At 34.6% G+C, this 19522-nt stretch overlaps 2 protein-coding genes across 4 annotated transcripts in view; one reads left to right on the forward strand and one right to left on the reverse strand.

The window, feature by feature from the left end:
* The first annotated feature begins 375 nt into the window (after positions 1–375).
* Positions 376–13984, forward strand: JMJD7 (Jumonji domain containing 7). Of its 2 annotated transcripts, XM_088233190.1 has the most exons (6): positions 405–542; positions 627–780; positions 2954–3112; positions 3447–3613; positions 4590–5100; positions 13894–13984. In XM_088233190.1, exons 1-6 carry the CDS (start codon positions 491–493, stop codon positions 13904–13906), a joined length of 1056 nt encoding a protein of 351 aa, XP_088089316.1. In that variant the 5' UTR covers positions 405–490; the 3' UTR covers positions 13907–13984. The 2 variants fall into 2 exon arrangements, with proteins under 2 accessions (XP_088089315.1, XP_088089316.1); XM_088233189.1 differs by lacking the exon at positions 13894–13984 and having other exon boundaries at positions 376–542; positions 4590–5368.
* Positions 13985–16036: 2052 nt separating this feature from the next.
* The window catches only part of LOC148277208 (membrane-associated transporter protein-like), a 46269-nt gene continuing 42783 nt past the window's right edge, over positions 16037–19522 (reverse strand). For both annotated transcript variants that reach the window (XM_088233188.1, XM_088233187.1), the window contains 2 exons: positions 18143–18317; positions 16037–16677 (listed from right to left, as the gene is read on the reverse strand). In XM_088233188.1, the coding sequence (XP_088089314.1) occupies positions 16456–16677; positions 18143–18317 (397 nt within the window). In that variant the 3' untranslated portion in view covers positions 16037–16455. The remainder of the gene's footprint in view (positions 16678–18142; positions 18318–19522) is intronic.

Raw genomic sequence — 19522 nt, forward strand, 5'->3', positions numbered from 1 at the left:
CCAATAAGCAAAATACTACATTTTTAAAAGTTTTTACCCTGCGTTACCGGTCCGCAATTTTTAAAAAATATTTTCACCGGTTTGAAGGCTTAAAAAAATTGTGAAATTCTGGTTTAGATGACTCATCTTCAAAAAACAAAATAAAATATCTAAACTGAGTATGCATTAGGCTAATTTTGTACATAACAAAATGTAAAACATCATAATAAATATGTGAATATGAAACCACAAAAATAAATAAAGTAAATGAATAATTTTCCATTTTTTTTCTAACTAGCCCCGATTAAAATAATTATCCTACTCATGACACACACTTGTTGCCTATCTGCAAACGATAAATTTTTACGGCCATAACAAAATATCAGGCGAAACGTCAGATTTTTAAATAAACAATACCAGCTTCTGTCAAAACTCGGAACATCAGTCTTACATTAAAATGTTTTAATCATAAAAGTTTACCCGTTTTGTGAATAAAAATATTTACATCCTAATGGCGGCAAACGTCAAAGATTGTTTTGAAGTCTTGAGGATAGAATCTTCAGGTACTTGAATAATTTTACAGTTGTATTTTTTTCAAAAGAGAACCGCCTCAAAAAATTATGACGTTTAAATTGTGATTGTTTCAGAACTGTATTTAGATCAGGAAATAGCGACGGAATACGAGTTGCCCGATGCTCTGGAGTTTTACAGGAACTATGTTTCCAAGAATATTCCTGTTTTGTTAAAGAATTGCGTTCAAAATTGGCCGGCTGTACAAAAATGGAACATCAACTATTTGAGGTTTGATATTTTTGCGACTGACATCAAATTAACAACTCCTATCATTTAAATGTAAACAATATAATATTAGATAAACTGTTGTGATCTATATCTACTGTTTTAACACTCAATTAAAAATCGAATAGGTATCCTATTCTTATTCTTAGTGCTGGGGGTCAGTGCCACGCAAGCTCCTGACGTCACCGCGACCTGTGAAGATCTATTGCGACGGGTCCCCGTGAATAGTTCTCGTCCTCCAAGCCCAGGTCTATACAGAGCCTGGCTACTGTGTGGAAGGCGAGAGTTTACATTTTTCTAAATCTCCCCCTCCAAGCCCAGGTCCATAAAAAGCCTGGCCACTGTGTGGAAGGTGAGAGTTTGCATTTTGCTAAATCTCCCTCTCCAAGCCCAGATCCGTAAAGTATCGGGCTATTAGGCATGGGGCGAGCTCTTTAACATCCTCAGGTTTAACCAGTGGTCCACCGAGGAAGAAGCTCCGTTTATGATGTAAGGCATCACATTCACATAGAATTTGTATAGGTGATTCCTCATCTGCACGCAGAACCTACATCTAAAACTTTCGGAAAGGTTCATTCTAGCAAGGTGTTTTTTCAATTTGCAGTGCCCTGGGCGGGCTCTAGTGATAACACTCACTTGATGAGGCTGAGCTTTATCAGATCAAAAGTAAAACTTACGAGAAGGTGCACCCAAACTGTTAAAACCCTCAGAAAAATGCAGTTGGCTCGCATTTGAGCGGTCATCAAAATGCTCAGCTCGAAAGCACGCAGTTGATTTGAGGATGTCACACCGCTATTTGAGGATAATTCTTCATGGAGATTTGGCATTTCATCCCTACAAATTAATCCTTCTTCAAGAATTGAGTGTTATTGTCAAGACAAAACCCTGTCACTGGTGAAAATTATAAACAAAGTGGAATAACTTAGTTTGTTTTTCTACAATGTTAAACTGTTATAGTGCCGACGTGTATACAAGTGTATAGAAGTTTAAAGTGCCACGAGCGCGACAGCGTTCACGGAATCAGTAGCTGTTTAGCGCGCGGTGAGGAAGGTCGCTTGCACGCATTGTTATTTTTTTACTTTGTACGTATTACATAAGGTTCAAATTATTATATTATTAATAAATACAATATATAAAGATCCAGAAAATTAAAATTTTACCCAAAATGTTGGAATATGAAAATAGTTGTGAAGAAAGTGATAGTGGGAGTGACATTGTGATGCGCTCACACCGCATAATGCAATTTTTAAGTGATGGTGATAATAGTGAGGATAACAATTATTTTGCTGACACGGAGCAAATATAGACTGCGAAAATGACGATGTAACCTTCACCAAATTCACATACTTACCACTGGATATTCAATACGATAAACAAACTTCACAATATATAATATACATTTCCATAATTTTCTTTTTATTTTATTATTCATGTTCAAGTTTTTTTTAAGAAAACACCGAAATTATTTTTTGAATTGGGTAATTTTTGGAAGCGATGCCTTTTCTGGAGATAGGGGTAAATGACATAAAAAATAAGACATTTTTAATTATATATGGGTAGAAAATAATGGCACTAAAAGGGTTAAACACGCGATTGTCTAACTAATGTGTAAATAGATACGACTTAGGTATTTTGATGTTTTTTTCTCCATACATTGAAGAGAAATTTCACAGTAAATTAAATATTCCAACTAGAAACCTCAGACAAAACTTACTTTTTCATACCGATAACCATAGAACTAACTATGGTTTTCATTCCCCTATGCCCAAAATTCTTAAATCTGCCAACAAACATACCAGTCTTGATTTCTTTGATAACAATTTGTCTTCTTTCAAACGATCACTGAATCAAATTCAATTATAAACACCTCTCTCCCGCTTCCACTCCCACCAAGTCTACTATACACCATTGCGTCTTTCTACTTTTCTTTATAATAATTTTCTATGTATAAATATGTCCTTAAAAATGCCGATCTGGTGTATATATAAATAAATAAATAAATGTTTGTTTAGTTATTATATCTATGAAAACATTTTAAAAGTACAATTCACTGTAGCAACGGCAGCAAGCACCGAGCTTCGCCATCGTGTCTGGCATTTAGGACTATTCAACGACAGACAAATGGTATTTTCAAGCTTTGATTAGGGTATAATATTGGTATGTTACTATTTTATAGGACTGAATTAGCAGACAAGGAAGTAACAGTGGCAATAACTCCCAATGGATATGCAGATGGAGTGGCTTGGGATGAAGAGACGCAGAAAGAATATTTTGTGATGCCGGAGGAGAGACAAATGAGAATGGATGAGTTTCTCGACTGTTTGGATGATAAAAGGTAATATGAACACTGGAAACTATTTTTTCACTGTCCGTATTAATAATCTAATTACTATATTTGTTTTTCATAACAATCGATGTATAAAAACAAGTTTTATTTCATAATTTTCGGATTAAAAACGAGCACATAAAAGCAGCTCGCAGTGGGTGTCACATCACACGTCAAGCCTGCCAGGTGCGCTTCTTACAAACATTACGTACGAGTATTGTTATGGACGTCAACAGAGTCTAGCAGCCCTCACTGGGGCTTTTGTTCACTACTTACTGTACTTACTTTTTCGGCCATTTGCTTTTATTACCAATGTTTTCCATTCTTGTATTACCCATTCCAGATCTGGTTTCATTCCGTACATACAGCGCCAGAACTCCAACTTGACGGAAGACTTTTCCGAGCTGATAGCAGACGTGAAGTGTGACATCTCCTTCGCCAGTGAGGCCTTTGGGAAACTGCCCGACGCTATCAATTTCTGGATGGGAGACAGTAGAGCCATTACTTCTAGTAAGTGAAGATGATCTCTTTCTAAATCTTTTTTTTATTCTCACTCCGGTTCAATTTGTATATAAATAGTCGCCTACATCTAGACGATATTGTTTATTGAATCCTTATTGCATTGGCCGACTCTTACCCACAGGAGTTTTACGGCAAAAGCATTAATCAACTACCGTTCAAATGGCAATACTGTATGGATAATATAGGACAGCATTTCGTTTTTTTCAAATGATTATCTGAACCATATTTTGTCTCTAGTATAACGGCACAACACTACTAAGGCAAACAAATTTTATTTGCTGAAAATATTTATTTTTTTATTTATTTATTTATTCACATACATAAGTTTATTGTACATTATTTGAGACATAAGTCCCAACTCCATGGGACTAAAATTTGTGTTGAGATGAGACTAGCAAATTAGTTGACACAAACTCATGTTTATTGTACATTATTTAAGACATAAGTCCCAACTCCATGGGACTAAAAGTCCTGTGTTGAGATGGGACTAGCAAATTAGTTGACACAAACACATGTTTATTGTACATTATTTGAGACATAAGTCCCAACTCCATGGGACTAAAAGTCATGTGTTGAGATGGGACCAGCAAATTAGTTGACACAAACACATGTTCATTATTTGAGACATTATTTGAGACATAAGTCCCAACTCCATGGGACTAAAAGTCCTGTGTTGAGATGGGACTAGCAAATTAGTTGGCACAAACACATGAGTATATCACCACAAATATAGAATCAGAAACATAAAAAATATTATTTTTTAAAAAACATGTATATATGGCACATCAATATGGTAAACAGTAAACTCAAACACTCTGAAAATCAATAATTTAAGCAGTTAAATGGCTGATATCAATACTAATATTTTAAATTTGAAACTGTGTTTGTGTTTCCTTCACGTCTCAACGGGGCAACCGATTGACATAGTTTTATTGATCAATAATCTTTGACATCTTTTTTACAGTGCACAAAGACCCATACGAGAATATCTACTGCGTAATAGATGGGAAAAAAGATTTTCTCCTCATTCCGCCGACTGACTTACCTTACGTTCCTTACAAGAAATATCCGGTTGGCGTCTACGAACAAGTCAATGAAGACAAGGACCTCAACTTCCGAATCAAACCGATCTACGAATCACAGAAACTGGACTCGAGCGTTTCATCCGTGGAAAAAGATATAAAACAGCTAAACGTTAGCCAGAGTTCGGAAAATTTAAAAGACACTCCGAGGAAAAAAGAAGTCGACGACAAATCTTTAAACAAAAACGACTCTGTCGAATCTTCGGATTTCAAACCCAGAATTCTGCCCTGGATCGCCATCGATCCCGTTCACCCGGATTTGAAGTCCTTTCCGGAATTTAGGCACGCTCATTTGTTTCACGTGACGGTCGAGAAGGGAGATTGCCTGTACTTGCCTAGTTTGTGGTTTCACCACGTCAGGCAGAGTCATGGATGCATTGCGGTCAATTACTGGTATGATATGGACTATGATATTAAATACTGCTACTTTAAAATGCTTGAAAAGATGTGCAAATTTGAGTTTTAAGTCTATTTATATGCACTAATACTCGAAGTATTTATGTAGGGACAAATGTAACTATGAAGGAAAAATAAGCGGAATAGACTCACTTACATAATATTATACATATGGAATTAGGTTGAAAGTTAGTTATTGTACATATCTGAAAATTACCGGAAGGTTTTCTGACTATTTCGAAGACAAATACTATTCACAAAAGTAAGATTTTCATCAGTAACCAAGATTTATTATGGGTATTTTGCTTTGAATTGAGGGGGTTAAAAGCAAAAACTCCACTGGCCATGATCGCTGTTTTTGGGTAGACTAACAAAACCAGTAGCGATGAGACTATTTCTTTTAAGTTCAATGTGCAACTTGTGTGTGGTATAACAAGTATCAAAAATACTATTTATATTCAAAGCATAAACTTTGTGGTCAAACATTTTAATCTATGCTAGTAAATATTAGCATTTAACCACTTACTGACTTTTTATGTCTACCGGTTTCGGAACGGACCCGTCTCTTCATCAGGACACTCACTGCACCAACATGCAAATACTAAAATACACTTTCACCTTTACCATCAACGTAGTATACATAGTATTTACGAAAAACTTTAAAAAATAATATTGCCCTAATAAATAATCAAATGTCTTTTCAATGTAGCCCACTTTCTGATTTAAAAATTAACCAAGTGTGTGACGTTCAACCTCTTAGCCCCTTTCCTTCCTAACTTCCACCCCCACATATTCTGCTTCATATTGCTAAATATTATTAACCTAATGTTAGTGCGTGTTGGGACATGGTGGTGTTCGCATCCCCTTTGACTCTGCATGTAATTTATGTATTTTTTACTCTATATACTACGATGACGGTAAAGGTGAAAGTGTATTTTAGTAGTTGCGTGTTGTAGTGAGTGTAGTGGCGAAGAGGCGGGTACATCTCTAAACCGGTAGACATCAAAAGTCAGTAAGTAATATTTACTCACAATAATTAAGCGTAAATACTATTTATTTTATGTTCTAAATATTTAAGTAAGAAATAATCTTTTCATTACTGGTTTGTTTTTTGTATTTTCAAAAACAGTGATCATGGACAGTGGCATTTTCGCTTTTGACCCCCTCAATTGTGCGAATCCTAATTTAATTTATTAATTAAAAATATAACATCTTTTTGTCGACATTGTGACCTAACGGTAGGATGCATTTTTCAATTATTATATTAAGATTTCTAGACCTTTTAACAGGATACAGTTTTTTCAGTAGTGCATCTTTCTTTCTTAGCAAGTTTTTTAGTCATGTTTCTACATTCAGTCTAGCTGAAATGGCTGTGAGTATAAGATGTAGTGTTCGAGTACGAGCGAAATCTACATTTTTTAAATGAACAAAATGGCGAAAACACGTAGAGTCATTCATGGGGCATAGTAGTTATAGGTACTGCGAGCAGTAGCAGTACAAATCTTACCATAAAATAAATCCTGCTGGCATGATCTGTTCTTCCCGGGTTGTCCTCCCAGAAGGACACGGTGTTGGACGTTCTATCGTTAATTCGCGTAATTACTACAACGAAATAACTTAAAAATCAGCATTTGTGAGTTACTGACTAAAATCTTTTTTTTTTGTACTGCTCCATGAATGCTTCAAATATACAAGTCATGCATTCAAATCATTTGGTGATTTGAATGCATCACAACTTGCATATTTGCAACATTCATGAAGGAAGATACAAATGTTTTATTAGTAGGTAACTCAAATGTGCTGATTTTAAAGTTGCCTAGTAAAGCTGTAGTAATTACCCCACGATATTATGTAGTAAAAAGAAACCGGGACTTATTGCAACACTGTATGAATATTTTATTGCTCCAAAATATCTAGGGAGATCGACTCTAACGGATGAACTTCTTGCCTAGTCATCTCACGCATGCGTCAATCGTCACAGTGCATGTTTTGATTTGCATGAGATTTCACATAAATTTGTATGAAAATTATCAGATCTGGTGAAAACGTGACTTGACCGAGATGGACTGTGTTCCATAGCAGTAAATCATGCGTTAAAGAGAGAATAATAATAATCATAATATTTGGCTGATTTATATAGCGGCATTTTTGTGAAAAATCACCTCAAGGGTGCTTTACAATTGTATACTTAAACTTACATTCTAATTAAACTAAAGTGATGTATTATATTTTCTGGTTTAAAAATCAGGGTATGATAAACTAAAGAAGTGAGATTTTAGTTGGGATCTGAACTGACTGGGACTGTCGATGGTTCTTAAGTTTGAAGGCAATTGGTTCCAGGCAGAGGGGCCGGCAACGGAAAAACCACAATTACCAAATGTAGTGGTATTTTCCCTAATACAAAGGTCCGATAGGTATCTCAGAGCCATTTCATGAAGGGATTGGAATACTGTCCAGCAAAGCTTGTATTTTATTCTCTCTGGGCTTTTTAACCAGTGCAAATCTCGAAGATGTCATGAGATGTGAGAATATTTTTTTACTCCCGTAATAAGCCTCGTTGCCGCATTGAAAACAGATTGATGGTTATTAGTTCGATATTTTGGGATTAGGATAATAAGATACGGGAGATAATATACGTAATCCGTGCAGTGCCAGCGCATACGTAGATATGTAGTTCACTTTGAGCATGCGTACTTACAGAATATTGGTAAGAATTTATGTGATTTAGTTACGTACAACGTGTGTAGAATGTTAGTTCCGATGCGCGGGCTGACGTTCGTATTGTATGCTCGTTTACAACACCACTTTAGACTTATTACATCATAGTATTATTGTATTTAATATTTATAATACAAGTTGACAAAATGTAAAAAAAGGCACTGCCAGTGTTTTTGGTCAGGGAGCACCTGCGTTACGAGCGCTTTCCCTTAAATATATTAAAAAGTATAATGAATGCTCTTTATCAAGAAATATCTACAAAAAACTCTAATATCACTCAACATTGATAAAAATTATTATTGTTAAATGAGATTTTGGCACCAGTTTTATATTTTAAAATGTTAAAAAATTGTATTATTGTTATTATTTTTTTTAATTGATGAAATAGATATACTTGAGTTTGTATTAGTTGCCAATTATTTAAATTTTTATTTCATCATTAACCCTTTATAGGGCAAAGGCCGAAATTGGTTAATATACTAACCCGTCGCTTTAAGGGTCATATTTCCAATGCTGCCCCTAAAAATTTCAACTATGTTACTTCAATACGTTGTCCAGAACAGTCGTTAGTTAAGTTATTGTTCCAACCGCGTGAAGTTTGCGCGGTTATCTAGAAATTCATGTGTTTATGCCATTGTCAAAAAATGTAATTACTGATATTTATACTTTTTTTGTAATTGTTTCTATTCCATAATAACATTTTGTAAAGAATGTCTGTGTATTTTTATTATATAAATTTATTTTCTAATATGACTCTAAACCAGTGTTTCCCAGCCTTCATTATGCCATGCCCCACCGTAGTCTTTTCACAAAGGTCAGATGCCCCACCGGCATCTTTTTAAGTTAAACAGCAGGTGAATTTTCAAATCATATTGTAATATGTTTGTAAACATATGAACCCCTAATGAAATAAAACCTATTCTGATACATTTATTATAACTGAAATGATTACAAAACACAAATTGAAAATGTAATTATGTAGAATAAAATAAAAATGAAAACAATAATAAAATACAAGTGACAATTGAAATTGAGTACAAACACACATATCATGACGCCTAATTCATGATTAAATTCAGTTACGCTTGCTACAAAGAAATTTGATGTCCGGGTCTAACTTAGTTAATTTCAGTCTTAGGTCCCCTCTATTTCTCTATTAGCTATATTCAATCGATTTTGTTGTTTAATGAGTAAATCGCTTATGGCTGGCGCTAAAACCCCACCAAATAAGATAAGAGAAAGGATAATAATGATTTTCTGGCATGCAAAGTAATATTAGAATATTTTGTGTTAGTTTCTTCGCAAATCCATGCCATTATTCCTACATCCTGCACAGTTTCTGTGTTTTTAGATAATTATTGAAATTGTAACGAGTTTCATTCTATTTTAAGTTCAATTTGGCGTACATTTCAATTTTGTACATCTCAGGCATTTTTTTGTATGATCGATGAGTATTCCCCTTTATATGTGGAATGCCGACCTGTCCATCTCTGAAGCGTGGTGCCCCACCTGTGAGACATTATGCTCCACCGGTGGGGCGTACGCCCCCCACCTTGGAAAACACTGCTCTAAACAATCATTGGTCAATATATTGACTGATGAAAAATTTAATTTTTCTGAAAATCTAAAAAATATTATTCATTGATTTTAATCTAATTTATTTTATTTGGACAATAAGTATTTTAAAATATAACATTTTAAATTCAGATTCTAAAATAATTAATTTTGCCCTTTGAAGAGTGAAAGGCGGTCGGTCTGACTTTTCTTCATACAAACGCATTCCTTTATTTTCTCGCTGGATTGTGATTTTTTTGCACACTATGAATATTTACCAATGGCGTCTCTACTGTTTTACTTTTTTGATAAATGGTTTCTTATGGAAGCTAGGACCATCCGAAACCCCAAAAAAGCGCTTAGTTTTATCTGCTATCTTTGGACGCACGGTATACAAATATGATAAAAAAAATTGAAAAACGGAAAAGGTACCGACGCAGACAATTTCATTCTGATACTCTTTCTTGAAAAAAATAACCAAATCGGTTAAGTTTTTCAGTTAGGCAAAATCAGTCCGACGTCCAGTTGTGTTTTTCCCACAATATCGCTGAGGCATTTGCGAGAAAGTTACAGAAAAACAATGTTCAAATACCTATTTATCAAAATTCCCAGACTCCGCCTGTTCTCTTAAGGCGTTCCTAACTTGTGCTGGATAAATGGGAATTGAGTCGTGGTCGAATGGGATTTGAACCTCAGACCTTCGATCTGCGAGTCCACAACACTACCATGGGACTACAACCCAGTTCAATTTATCTACTAAATATGGATATTAACTTGGAGTAATAACCAAATATATGGAGAATAACCATTCTATGATTGTTGACCACGAAGTTTGCTACAGATTACAGCAATGCAACGGGTTGTTGGTACTGGGTTCAGGATTGGGAGCCCAAACTGAAACCGTCGTTGACACGTTTGTTGTTAAACCAAAAACCAAACTAAAACCAAACCAAAAATTTGGAACACTTTTGTTCTATGCAGTAGAGCTTAAGGGTTTCTTTAGAGAATTATTATTCTAAGGATAATGATTTAAAATATCATAAAATAATTTCAATAAAATTGGAATTTTTACTTTTTTAGACTTCTCTGTAAATAATTAACAAATTTATAGGTTTCAAAACTTGTAATAAACTAATGCATGTCTATAAAATTTTTAGTATAGATTAACTCTGTGTCTTGAATCTAAGAGGGCCAATGTCAGATTTGTTTTTTTCTCGCCAACATTTTGTAGATGTTGTTGAAAAAATATGCATATTTACCAATTTTATATACACACACATATTTCGGGGGTTAAGGGTCATAAGGGCGAAACTACAAAAACACAGTTTTGAGATAAATGATAAAACAGTTTTCAAAAAATAATACTGTCTTTTAAGGGTAACAAATAAAGAAAATAAAAAATACAGTTAATAGAGCATAAAATGTTTTAGAGACAAAAATATGAAACTACGCTTTCGTCTATATGACCCTAACTTGCGCTTACATTAGTAAATTAACAAAATGATGTAAAAGGTGTTTTATTCTTCTGACTTTAAACAAAACGCTTCATTTGTAGTTTCACACAAATTTATCTAGGTAACTACTTATCGGATGAGTTTCATCTTTTTGTCACTAACAGGATATTTTGTTTGGATATCAGATTAGTACTTGACACAAAACAGCATTTTTTGTAGTTTCGCCCTTATGACCCTAAGCCCCCGATTTGAAAGTTGTTTTTTACTGATAATAATTAACACCTCAAATAGTGTATTATAACATCACAAAATATCTGTAAAATTACTGTCCTTTAATGTTGTGATTTAAAATATTGTCCCTTTTAGACCCAAGCCACAGATTTGTCAAAATGTCCATGTATATTAAATTTCTTTCACCTTTGAAACATACTACATACGTAGATATTTTAAAGATTACTTTTTCAAATGCGTGTGGGTTCAAATATCTTCTCTAAGTCAATTTTTCATTAGTATTTTCATACAGATTTGAATGTTTGTCAAACTGTTATTTTGTTTTATGTGTTTGGCTAAACAAAATGACTTAATCTGAGACACATTGAACTTAATCAGCCTAGTAATAAATTGGCAATAAAACTTTTCATATTTTATATTATATAGAAGTTGATTTGATTTATTGATTATAAATAATCTTATAGTATTAAAATACATAAATCGTCGATATACTGGTAAAACCCTCTTCATTAATTACTGACTATACTGATAAAAATCACTTCGAATGTTTTACTCAACAACAGTTTTTTAACATATTTTGGACATAATCCATACTTATAAAACCATTTCTATAAATTGCTTCAATAGATGAGATTTTGTAAAAAAATATTTAGTAAATGCAATTAATGATTTCACCAGAAAACATATGAGGATTTTGTTTGTAAACACATCTCGTTCCGTATTGGAACGAGCCATGCTTGCAAATAATACCCTCATATTTGAAAAAATAATAATTGTGGTTGTTTATACATGATAACTTCGAAACTTAAGCTCGGATTTCAATTTAAATCATGCACTGTTAAAGTTTTTTGATTTGTTAAGAATCGTAACTGCCAAATTCGTATGAGCTGTCAGTTCACATAATTTATTTCCTTTTCATTTAGACGAGTATTAACAAAAAATTGACACATTAACCATATTAACCAAAACTATCAAACTTCAAAAAATCATAGTGATTAGAATATGTTATATTAAAAAAAAAATGACTCAGTTTGATAGTCTGTTCACACATATACATATATATATATATATATATATTAACTACAGAACTTCCTCATTGCTGGAATAATGTATGTAATGATACATAGATGTCTTTCTTTATTTTCATATTTCTTCTTTTTGCACTAAATCTATTTGTATAAAAAATAAAGCACTATTTATACGTAACATAATCTACTATTTAAGGAATAACAGCTAATCAATATTGTTTCGACCTTTTATGAGCAGATTTCTGAAGATATTTTAATTTTGTATTCGGCCTACTCGAGTATTCTGATTGTCTTATCACATATGCACATGTATATTTTTTGTATGATATAATTTATTTTAACACTTTCTTTGTACTCATATTTTAGTTTTGAAGCTGCAAAGATGTACCTTTGTTTTATTATTATTTTTAGACTGTTATGTAATAAATAAGAAAGATCTAAAATATTTAGATTTGCTGCGCGGTAATTTATCTTTTAAAGGAAATACTTATTTCATGTTTTGGAATTATGTAGTTTGTTAAGGCCGCTTTAATTTTGAACAGGCGCGTCTTGGCATCGGCCATTTGATTCATAACAAACTAAATATTCTTCTGTATAAAAGGGGAACAGTCAGTTAGATTAGTGGGCCGTTCCCCCGCGGGGTAGGCGGAGAGAATAAAACGCCGTATCACTCTGTCTTTACATACGGACCTCGCTTCCTCTACTTTCATATGTCTTATCTTCGCACTACACTTCCAGTTACTTTATTCGAGACATCTACGCCCTGTTTGTTACACTCACCTGAAGAAATTACTATTGTACTGCTAAATCTGTCAGAAAAATATACTAAACCTAAATCAAGCGTTTTTTTCTACTTTTCGACTTACCCGACTGCCAAGTTCCAGAACCAAAAAGACGAAACAAATATTAACACAAGTATTCTTAAAAACGACTATTACTTCTACCTTCACGCCATTTCTCCGTAGGGATAGGCATCCTCGTCTTATCTTACCATTCATTCTCGCCATATACCTACCTATAACTTTTTTATCGTTCTTTCTACACGATCAAACTGTCTGAGTGATCCTTCATTAATCTTATTATACCTGTCTCAGATTTACACTCTCGCCTGATTTCATCATTCGTAACCCTGTCATACATGGTTTGTTTGAAAAGTAATGTCGGTGATTTAGCTGTGCAGCGAATGCACATCACAGTGCGCTCGGACCGATTGAGATCGGTGAAGGGGGAAATCTGCCTATGCACGCGTGGTTGCTTAGTCGTCTCCGACCATCCGGAAAAGAAGAACAGGCATTTTTGTGAAATTCATTTTCGTCTCCCATGCAAACCGCGATGCAGCGCTCGATAGAACAAAAGATTGCCATCAAGTTTTGTGTGAAACTCGGCAAGTCCACAGTGAAAACTTTTCCCATGGTAAAGATGGCCTTCGGTGATGATTGTTTATCGGAACGCCAAGTCCACCGGTGGCACGACGCATTTTTTGTAGCCCGTTAAGAAGTCAGCGATGAAGCCTGTGCAGGAAGGCCATCGACGACCACCGACTAAGAAAATGTGACTCGTGTGACAGAACTCTTTAAACAGAAGTTTTTATTCAATGGCACAGACATTAAACATTCCAAAAAGTACCATTCTTAAGCTTGTGACGATTCGAAACTTCAACATGACAACGCGCTGGCCTGCACCGCTTTCCTGGTCGAATCAAAGATGCCAACGGTTCTCCAGCCGGCTTACAGTCCTTACGTGGCTCCCCCAGACTTCTTCTTGTTCCCGCGCTTAAAAACCCCAATGACAGGATATCGTTTCAGGACAGTTGACTGAGTCAAAGAGGCTTGCACGGAGGACATTCAGGAAAAGGCTTACCGTGATGCCTCCGATCCCTGGAAATATTACTGGAAGTGATCTATCGGCGCAGATGAAGCCTATTTTTAAATCTTCCAATATGTTCCACTGATTGGATCAATAAGTGTTTTTTCAATTGAATCACCAACATTACTTTTCGGACATACCATGTACATTGATTTTTCCACACATTCTTCAAAAAGAGATCGCATTTGATCCTTCCTCTGCTAGTTCCATGTTTCACTTCCATACACAAGTGTTGGAACTCAAACTGGACTGCTTAACGGACTTGTGTGACTCCTTTGCTAATGCCCTTTTTCGCCTCCTGCGACAAACCTTTATTTGCCAACGTTGATTTTAGTGCACTGTTCACCCTGTTCCCGGCACTCACCCTCCTTTCAGTACCTTTCTCAATATTTCCATCCCTAGTAAACGTACTTCCCAGATATACAGATGTCTCTACCTGTTTCAGAACAGCATTCACAATGATCTCACATTTAGTCATACTTTGATATATTTAAAAAACTATTTCATTCGATTTATCAACATTTATCGGCAAATCACTCCCTGGCATACATCGTAGACCTTTGTTACCAAGAATTGTAGTTCCCCTTTGTTGCTAGCAAGAAGCATTTTCTGACAATCTTTGTTTAGGAATGGAGTAAAGCATTTTAATTATCAATAATATATGTTTTTATAATACAGGTTTCATACTCAGCACATTACTTGTACAGGTCATATACGTATGTATGTAATGTATTAGATTGTAACATGGGATTACTTGTGATAGAAATAAGCACGTTTCTGTGTTATTTATCCTAAATCTTCAACGAATACTTGTTTTGTATAATTATTGCTCAAACTTATACTTGTTGAATTTGTGTGACTGTTCTTAAATTATATTTATGTTAAAATAAAACGCCATAAAAATCCTTTGTTTTATTTGAAATAGTTTCTTTTCCAAATATGAACTCATCATCTTCACAAATGGTTTATTTTTTGAATATAGAAAGTCATTACAATTTTAAAATGAAATAAATATAATAATTACCATGTTTGTATTTTCTGGGGTTTTTATGCCTTTTGGGCGCATTGAGCCACATTACATTATTTCAGGGTCCATTATCAGGGCTGATAGATGATGCAGTTGCGGCATAACAACCCATAAAAATGCAATCTATATCAAAAGTGTCGTGAAAAACTACAGTCTAATTGCTAAACTAAATTTTCTACCTTATATACACTACAATATATTATTTTACCCTATGTGGAGGTTTGTGGAGGGACTGCTTGTCCGAGAAATTAAGGATTTACTACATTTTGAGATAAAAAAAAAAATTAAATGACTTTTTGGAAAAATTTTATAAGGATTTTTTTTAAAGCTTACCATGAGGAATGTTCCTCTGAAGTTTCGCGGTCTGGCCTTGGAAAACCGTGTATATTGCACTCTAAAGCGGACAAGTGGCCGCGTGGAGAGGTGAGATTCTGTGGGAAAGGATTGAGGGCCGGGTTTAAAGATCCCTGTATATGAGCTTTAAGGTCAAGCAGCGCTAGAGCGTCGCTGCGCTGCACTGCACGGCGCATCGCAGCAACACAAAATATTATTTTCTCTGTTCTGGATGAAATAAACCGCACCAGACCTGGCGGCGTCAGTCAGTCCGCGTTCGGCGTTAATATCTGTTTGCTCCTAAATGATGTATCCTGATTTTTTTATGTTATCTCTACTATTTACAATATTCATAGAACTTTTCTTCTGACATCCTGAAGTAGGTAATTATGAAATCTCTGGGGATCACATCCCTATTTCCAGTCGAAAAATTGTGTTTCCTCTTTGATAAACAGTAGTCTCTCATTAAATTAACGATGAATTAAAGATTATTCATTTGAATGAAAATAATCAAATGCATTCGATTACTAAATTCATTTGAATGAAGGTCCAAATGCAGTAATTCATCCCGAGGAATTAGTAATTTAATGAATTAATAAATAAATGAATGAACGAATGAATTGATTGAATTATTAATTGGAATATTCGTTTGGCATACCGGTTCCGTATTCTAATAGGAAGTTAAAATTTATCTTAAATTTTATCTACAAAGTAAAACTAAGTTTTCTGTATGAAAAATATAATATGTTTACAATTTTATTTTCTAAACATGTTCAATTACAGGTGCCTTACGAAGATACTTTGAATTTTCGTAAATAAACATCGATGTTGGTTTATATCTACCGTTTCGATATGTACCGATGATGCTTGCGTTTGTAATCGCTGCATAGAGGAGGTTGCCAATTCCCAGATATTGGAAAATCAAAAGATGCTAACTTTTCTCTGAAAGTTCAGTGTTTTTTAAATTTTTATATATCGTATTATCAGCACTATGATTTTTTAAAGTTGTGAATTTCGCGTATGACGTCAGAGGCTCTTTTCCGCTTATTCTCGATAAGTTCTGCCCATCGGTCCATTAAATCTTCGATAACTCTATCATTGGTTGATTCGTATAAACCAGTGACGTCGTTCAAAGTAGTTCTTACAGATCTAAGTAGGTAACTTGTGTGGCCGAAATGGCGGCAAACAATGACAAAATGGCCGCTGTCCAAATGACAGCTGAGGAGCCGCCCCCCAGCTGTATCAACCAACCCAGGCCGAGGGAGAGAGACAATTGTGCCAGGAATATCGTGGAGCCGATGATGGCCATGTCCAACCCGAGGCCTCGCGGAGGAGTGGCGCTGGAGTCCGCATCATTCCCAAACTGAAAGGTACAAAAGTAAATGGTTAAAAGGGCAATGCGATCATCTGTTACACGAAGGTAGAAAAACAATGAAATGTTACAGTGAAAGCACTTCCTCCACATCACATACCTGAAACCGTTTTAAAGACCGTGGGTCTTTCTATCGGTTTTACTCATACAAAAAAGCTATGTTTTTTTTTGTCAATAAATGAGTTTAATTTTCAATTTCATACCTATATCGCGATTTTAACCTTTCATCATCATTATTCCCTTTCTGCACCTAATGATGCATAGGGCACTGGATTGGTACATCAAGGTGAGATGATCAGTCTTACGCTTCATTATGTCTATCATCACTCCATGTCCGCTCCCTAGTTGAAGCAAACGGTGTCCACATCTTGGTCCATCGTGTCCAGCTCTTGCCCCCGGGCATGTCTGTAGTTTCAACATGAACTGCCGAAGAGTCAGCAACGGACGTTTTTCATCATACAGTAGAAGTTTTCCTTACCGGAAGCTTTCCATCATAATCACGGACCTGGTGATGTGTAGCTAGTACACAATGCATTTAATATCTTTACAAATATAATAAATATTGTGTTAAATCTTTCGATATTCCTCCATGTATCGGTTAAAATAATTCATTAAAATGTTGAGGGCACCCCAATATTTGCTAAATCTTATAAATAATGTGTTATAACACGTCTGGTTATATTTTACCATAGAATTAAGAATAGTCCAGAAACCGCAAACGCTCATCAAACAGAAGGATACTAAACTACTCATAAATAAGTAGGTTTATGTTTTGACCCATTAGTTTCTTTGTAGACGTCGCTTCATACAGCGAACTATCTCTTCCTAGAAATTGATGTCTCGCACCGTATTCAGAAGTTGACGAAAGGGCCTAACATCCAGCATTCGTACTTCACTGAGTAGGTACCAGGGATCAATTAATCAGTAATCAGATTAATATCTGGCCAAAGAGCCCGGTTGAACTAAATAAGGTAAGCGACTAGGTGGCAGAGGCCGATCAGTATAATCTTACGGGGCAAGAGCCAAGGCGTTCCTTAGTACCAGAAAGTTCCAAACAAGGAAAGCAGACTGATTAAACTAGAAGAGCCCTGATTGGGTGTCTTTACCAGAGATAATCAAGAAGACGGGTAAGCAAAATGGTAAAATACGACCCAGATTACTCTGAATTTGCCTTATAAAGGCCAAAATTAAGGGGGATGAAAAATTTGGGGGTCTTGCGGGGCGTGGTTTAAGCGCGGGTGGCTGAAGGCTTGTCAAGTGGGCATCACATTGGAATGCAAAAATATGCAAACCTACTGCATATGTTAGAGGAGTCGTTAATACGTAACTATGTTTTTAGAATAGGATAACAATATGCGAAAAAATGTATTGGGATTAAAGCGAGATCGCTATAGTGTTTATTTATTATACGTCAGTGCTATTAGGCTGATATGAATATATATGTATGTTTGCTTACTGTTCCCTTGGTGTGGTATTGCGCTAATATAAGATACGGTATAGTCGAGAGGGTGCTGTACGCCACCCCTGAAGTAATACTGAGCAAAAGAACGGCCATTTTAGTTCTGACCAGAACTAATGTAGTCATTCCAGATGAGAAGAATAACAATCCTCCGATGAAAACGGTTTTGGCCCTGGAAAGAAGAAACATTCTGATTAAGTAAATATGAAAATATGTTTGATGTTTGAAACACTTATTTTGTGGAACATTATTATTTAATATATTAAAATAAGATAAAATCACTTTGTTTTTATCATCGAGATTTACCGGATGACATAAAACCAGCATTTTACACAACCAATAATATAGAAAGTATACTAAAAAACACTAAACAAAGAACTGATAAATTAGATCGATCAGGTATTTACAAGTTAATGTGCCATGACTGCAAGTCATTTTATATAGGAAAAACATCACATACTTTTAAAACTAGAGTTAAAAAACATATGAGATGTCTTAAAAACAATAATTTCTCTTAGTTTGCTGACCATATCCTAACAATAGTCACTCATTCAACTTTGAAGATGGCATCGAAATTCTACGTACAAACAAAAAAGGAAATGCACTTGATTATTTTGAAATATTGGAGATTAGAAAGGCTGTAAATAAAAATTTAAATATTATTAATAATCAAATAAATCTTAGTAATAGTCCAATTTTAAATATGTTCCCTCTCCCTAAATCCACATACAAACCCCCTCTCTTCTATAACCCCGTAGCCACGCCCACTCTACCTTCACTGTGAAAAAAATTATATACGTTATGTTAGTTTGTAATTAACCCTGAAGAAGGCATGGTATTGCCGAAACTAGTTGGTTGTCAAATTATAAAAAAATATAAGTGGTACATAAAAACAAAGTGATTTTGTTTTGTTTTAATATATTAAATTAAAATATGTATTTGTTAGCAGTCTCATGCGTTCTTTATCATCATACTGTTGACCTGAAGGCGGGATGCAGAAGTGCTGATGAGGAGATCCTATGGCACATCCATTCCATAATAAGTCATGATGACTTTTGCCCGGTTAGAATAGCACTGGTAATAATGACAATCAATAAAAAACATGCTCTGAAATACTTGAATCAGTACATTATATAAAATATTTGGGATTAATTATTGATAAATATTTTTAATATTAATTCTTGATTTTTTATTTTTTTTTTTTATTTTTTATTTATTTAAATCTTAAAGTAGGGCACACATATCATACATATTGTTATGTGTGCTCTAATAATAACATTGCAAATATATTTAATTTATAAATTGTTTATCACATATGTCTTGACCATTACTTTAAATTTTGATATGTTTTTTTCTTCATAAATATTTTTTTCCATT

Source organism: Micrasema longulum, unplaced genomic scaffold (genome assembly GCF_059751315.1).
Source record: "Micrasema longulum isolate JH-2025_06_02 unplaced genomic scaffold, ASM5975131v1 h1tg001068l, whole genome shotgun sequence".
Taxonomy (NCBI): domain Eukaryota; kingdom Metazoa; phylum Arthropoda; class Insecta; order Trichoptera; family Brachycentridae; genus Micrasema; species Micrasema longulum.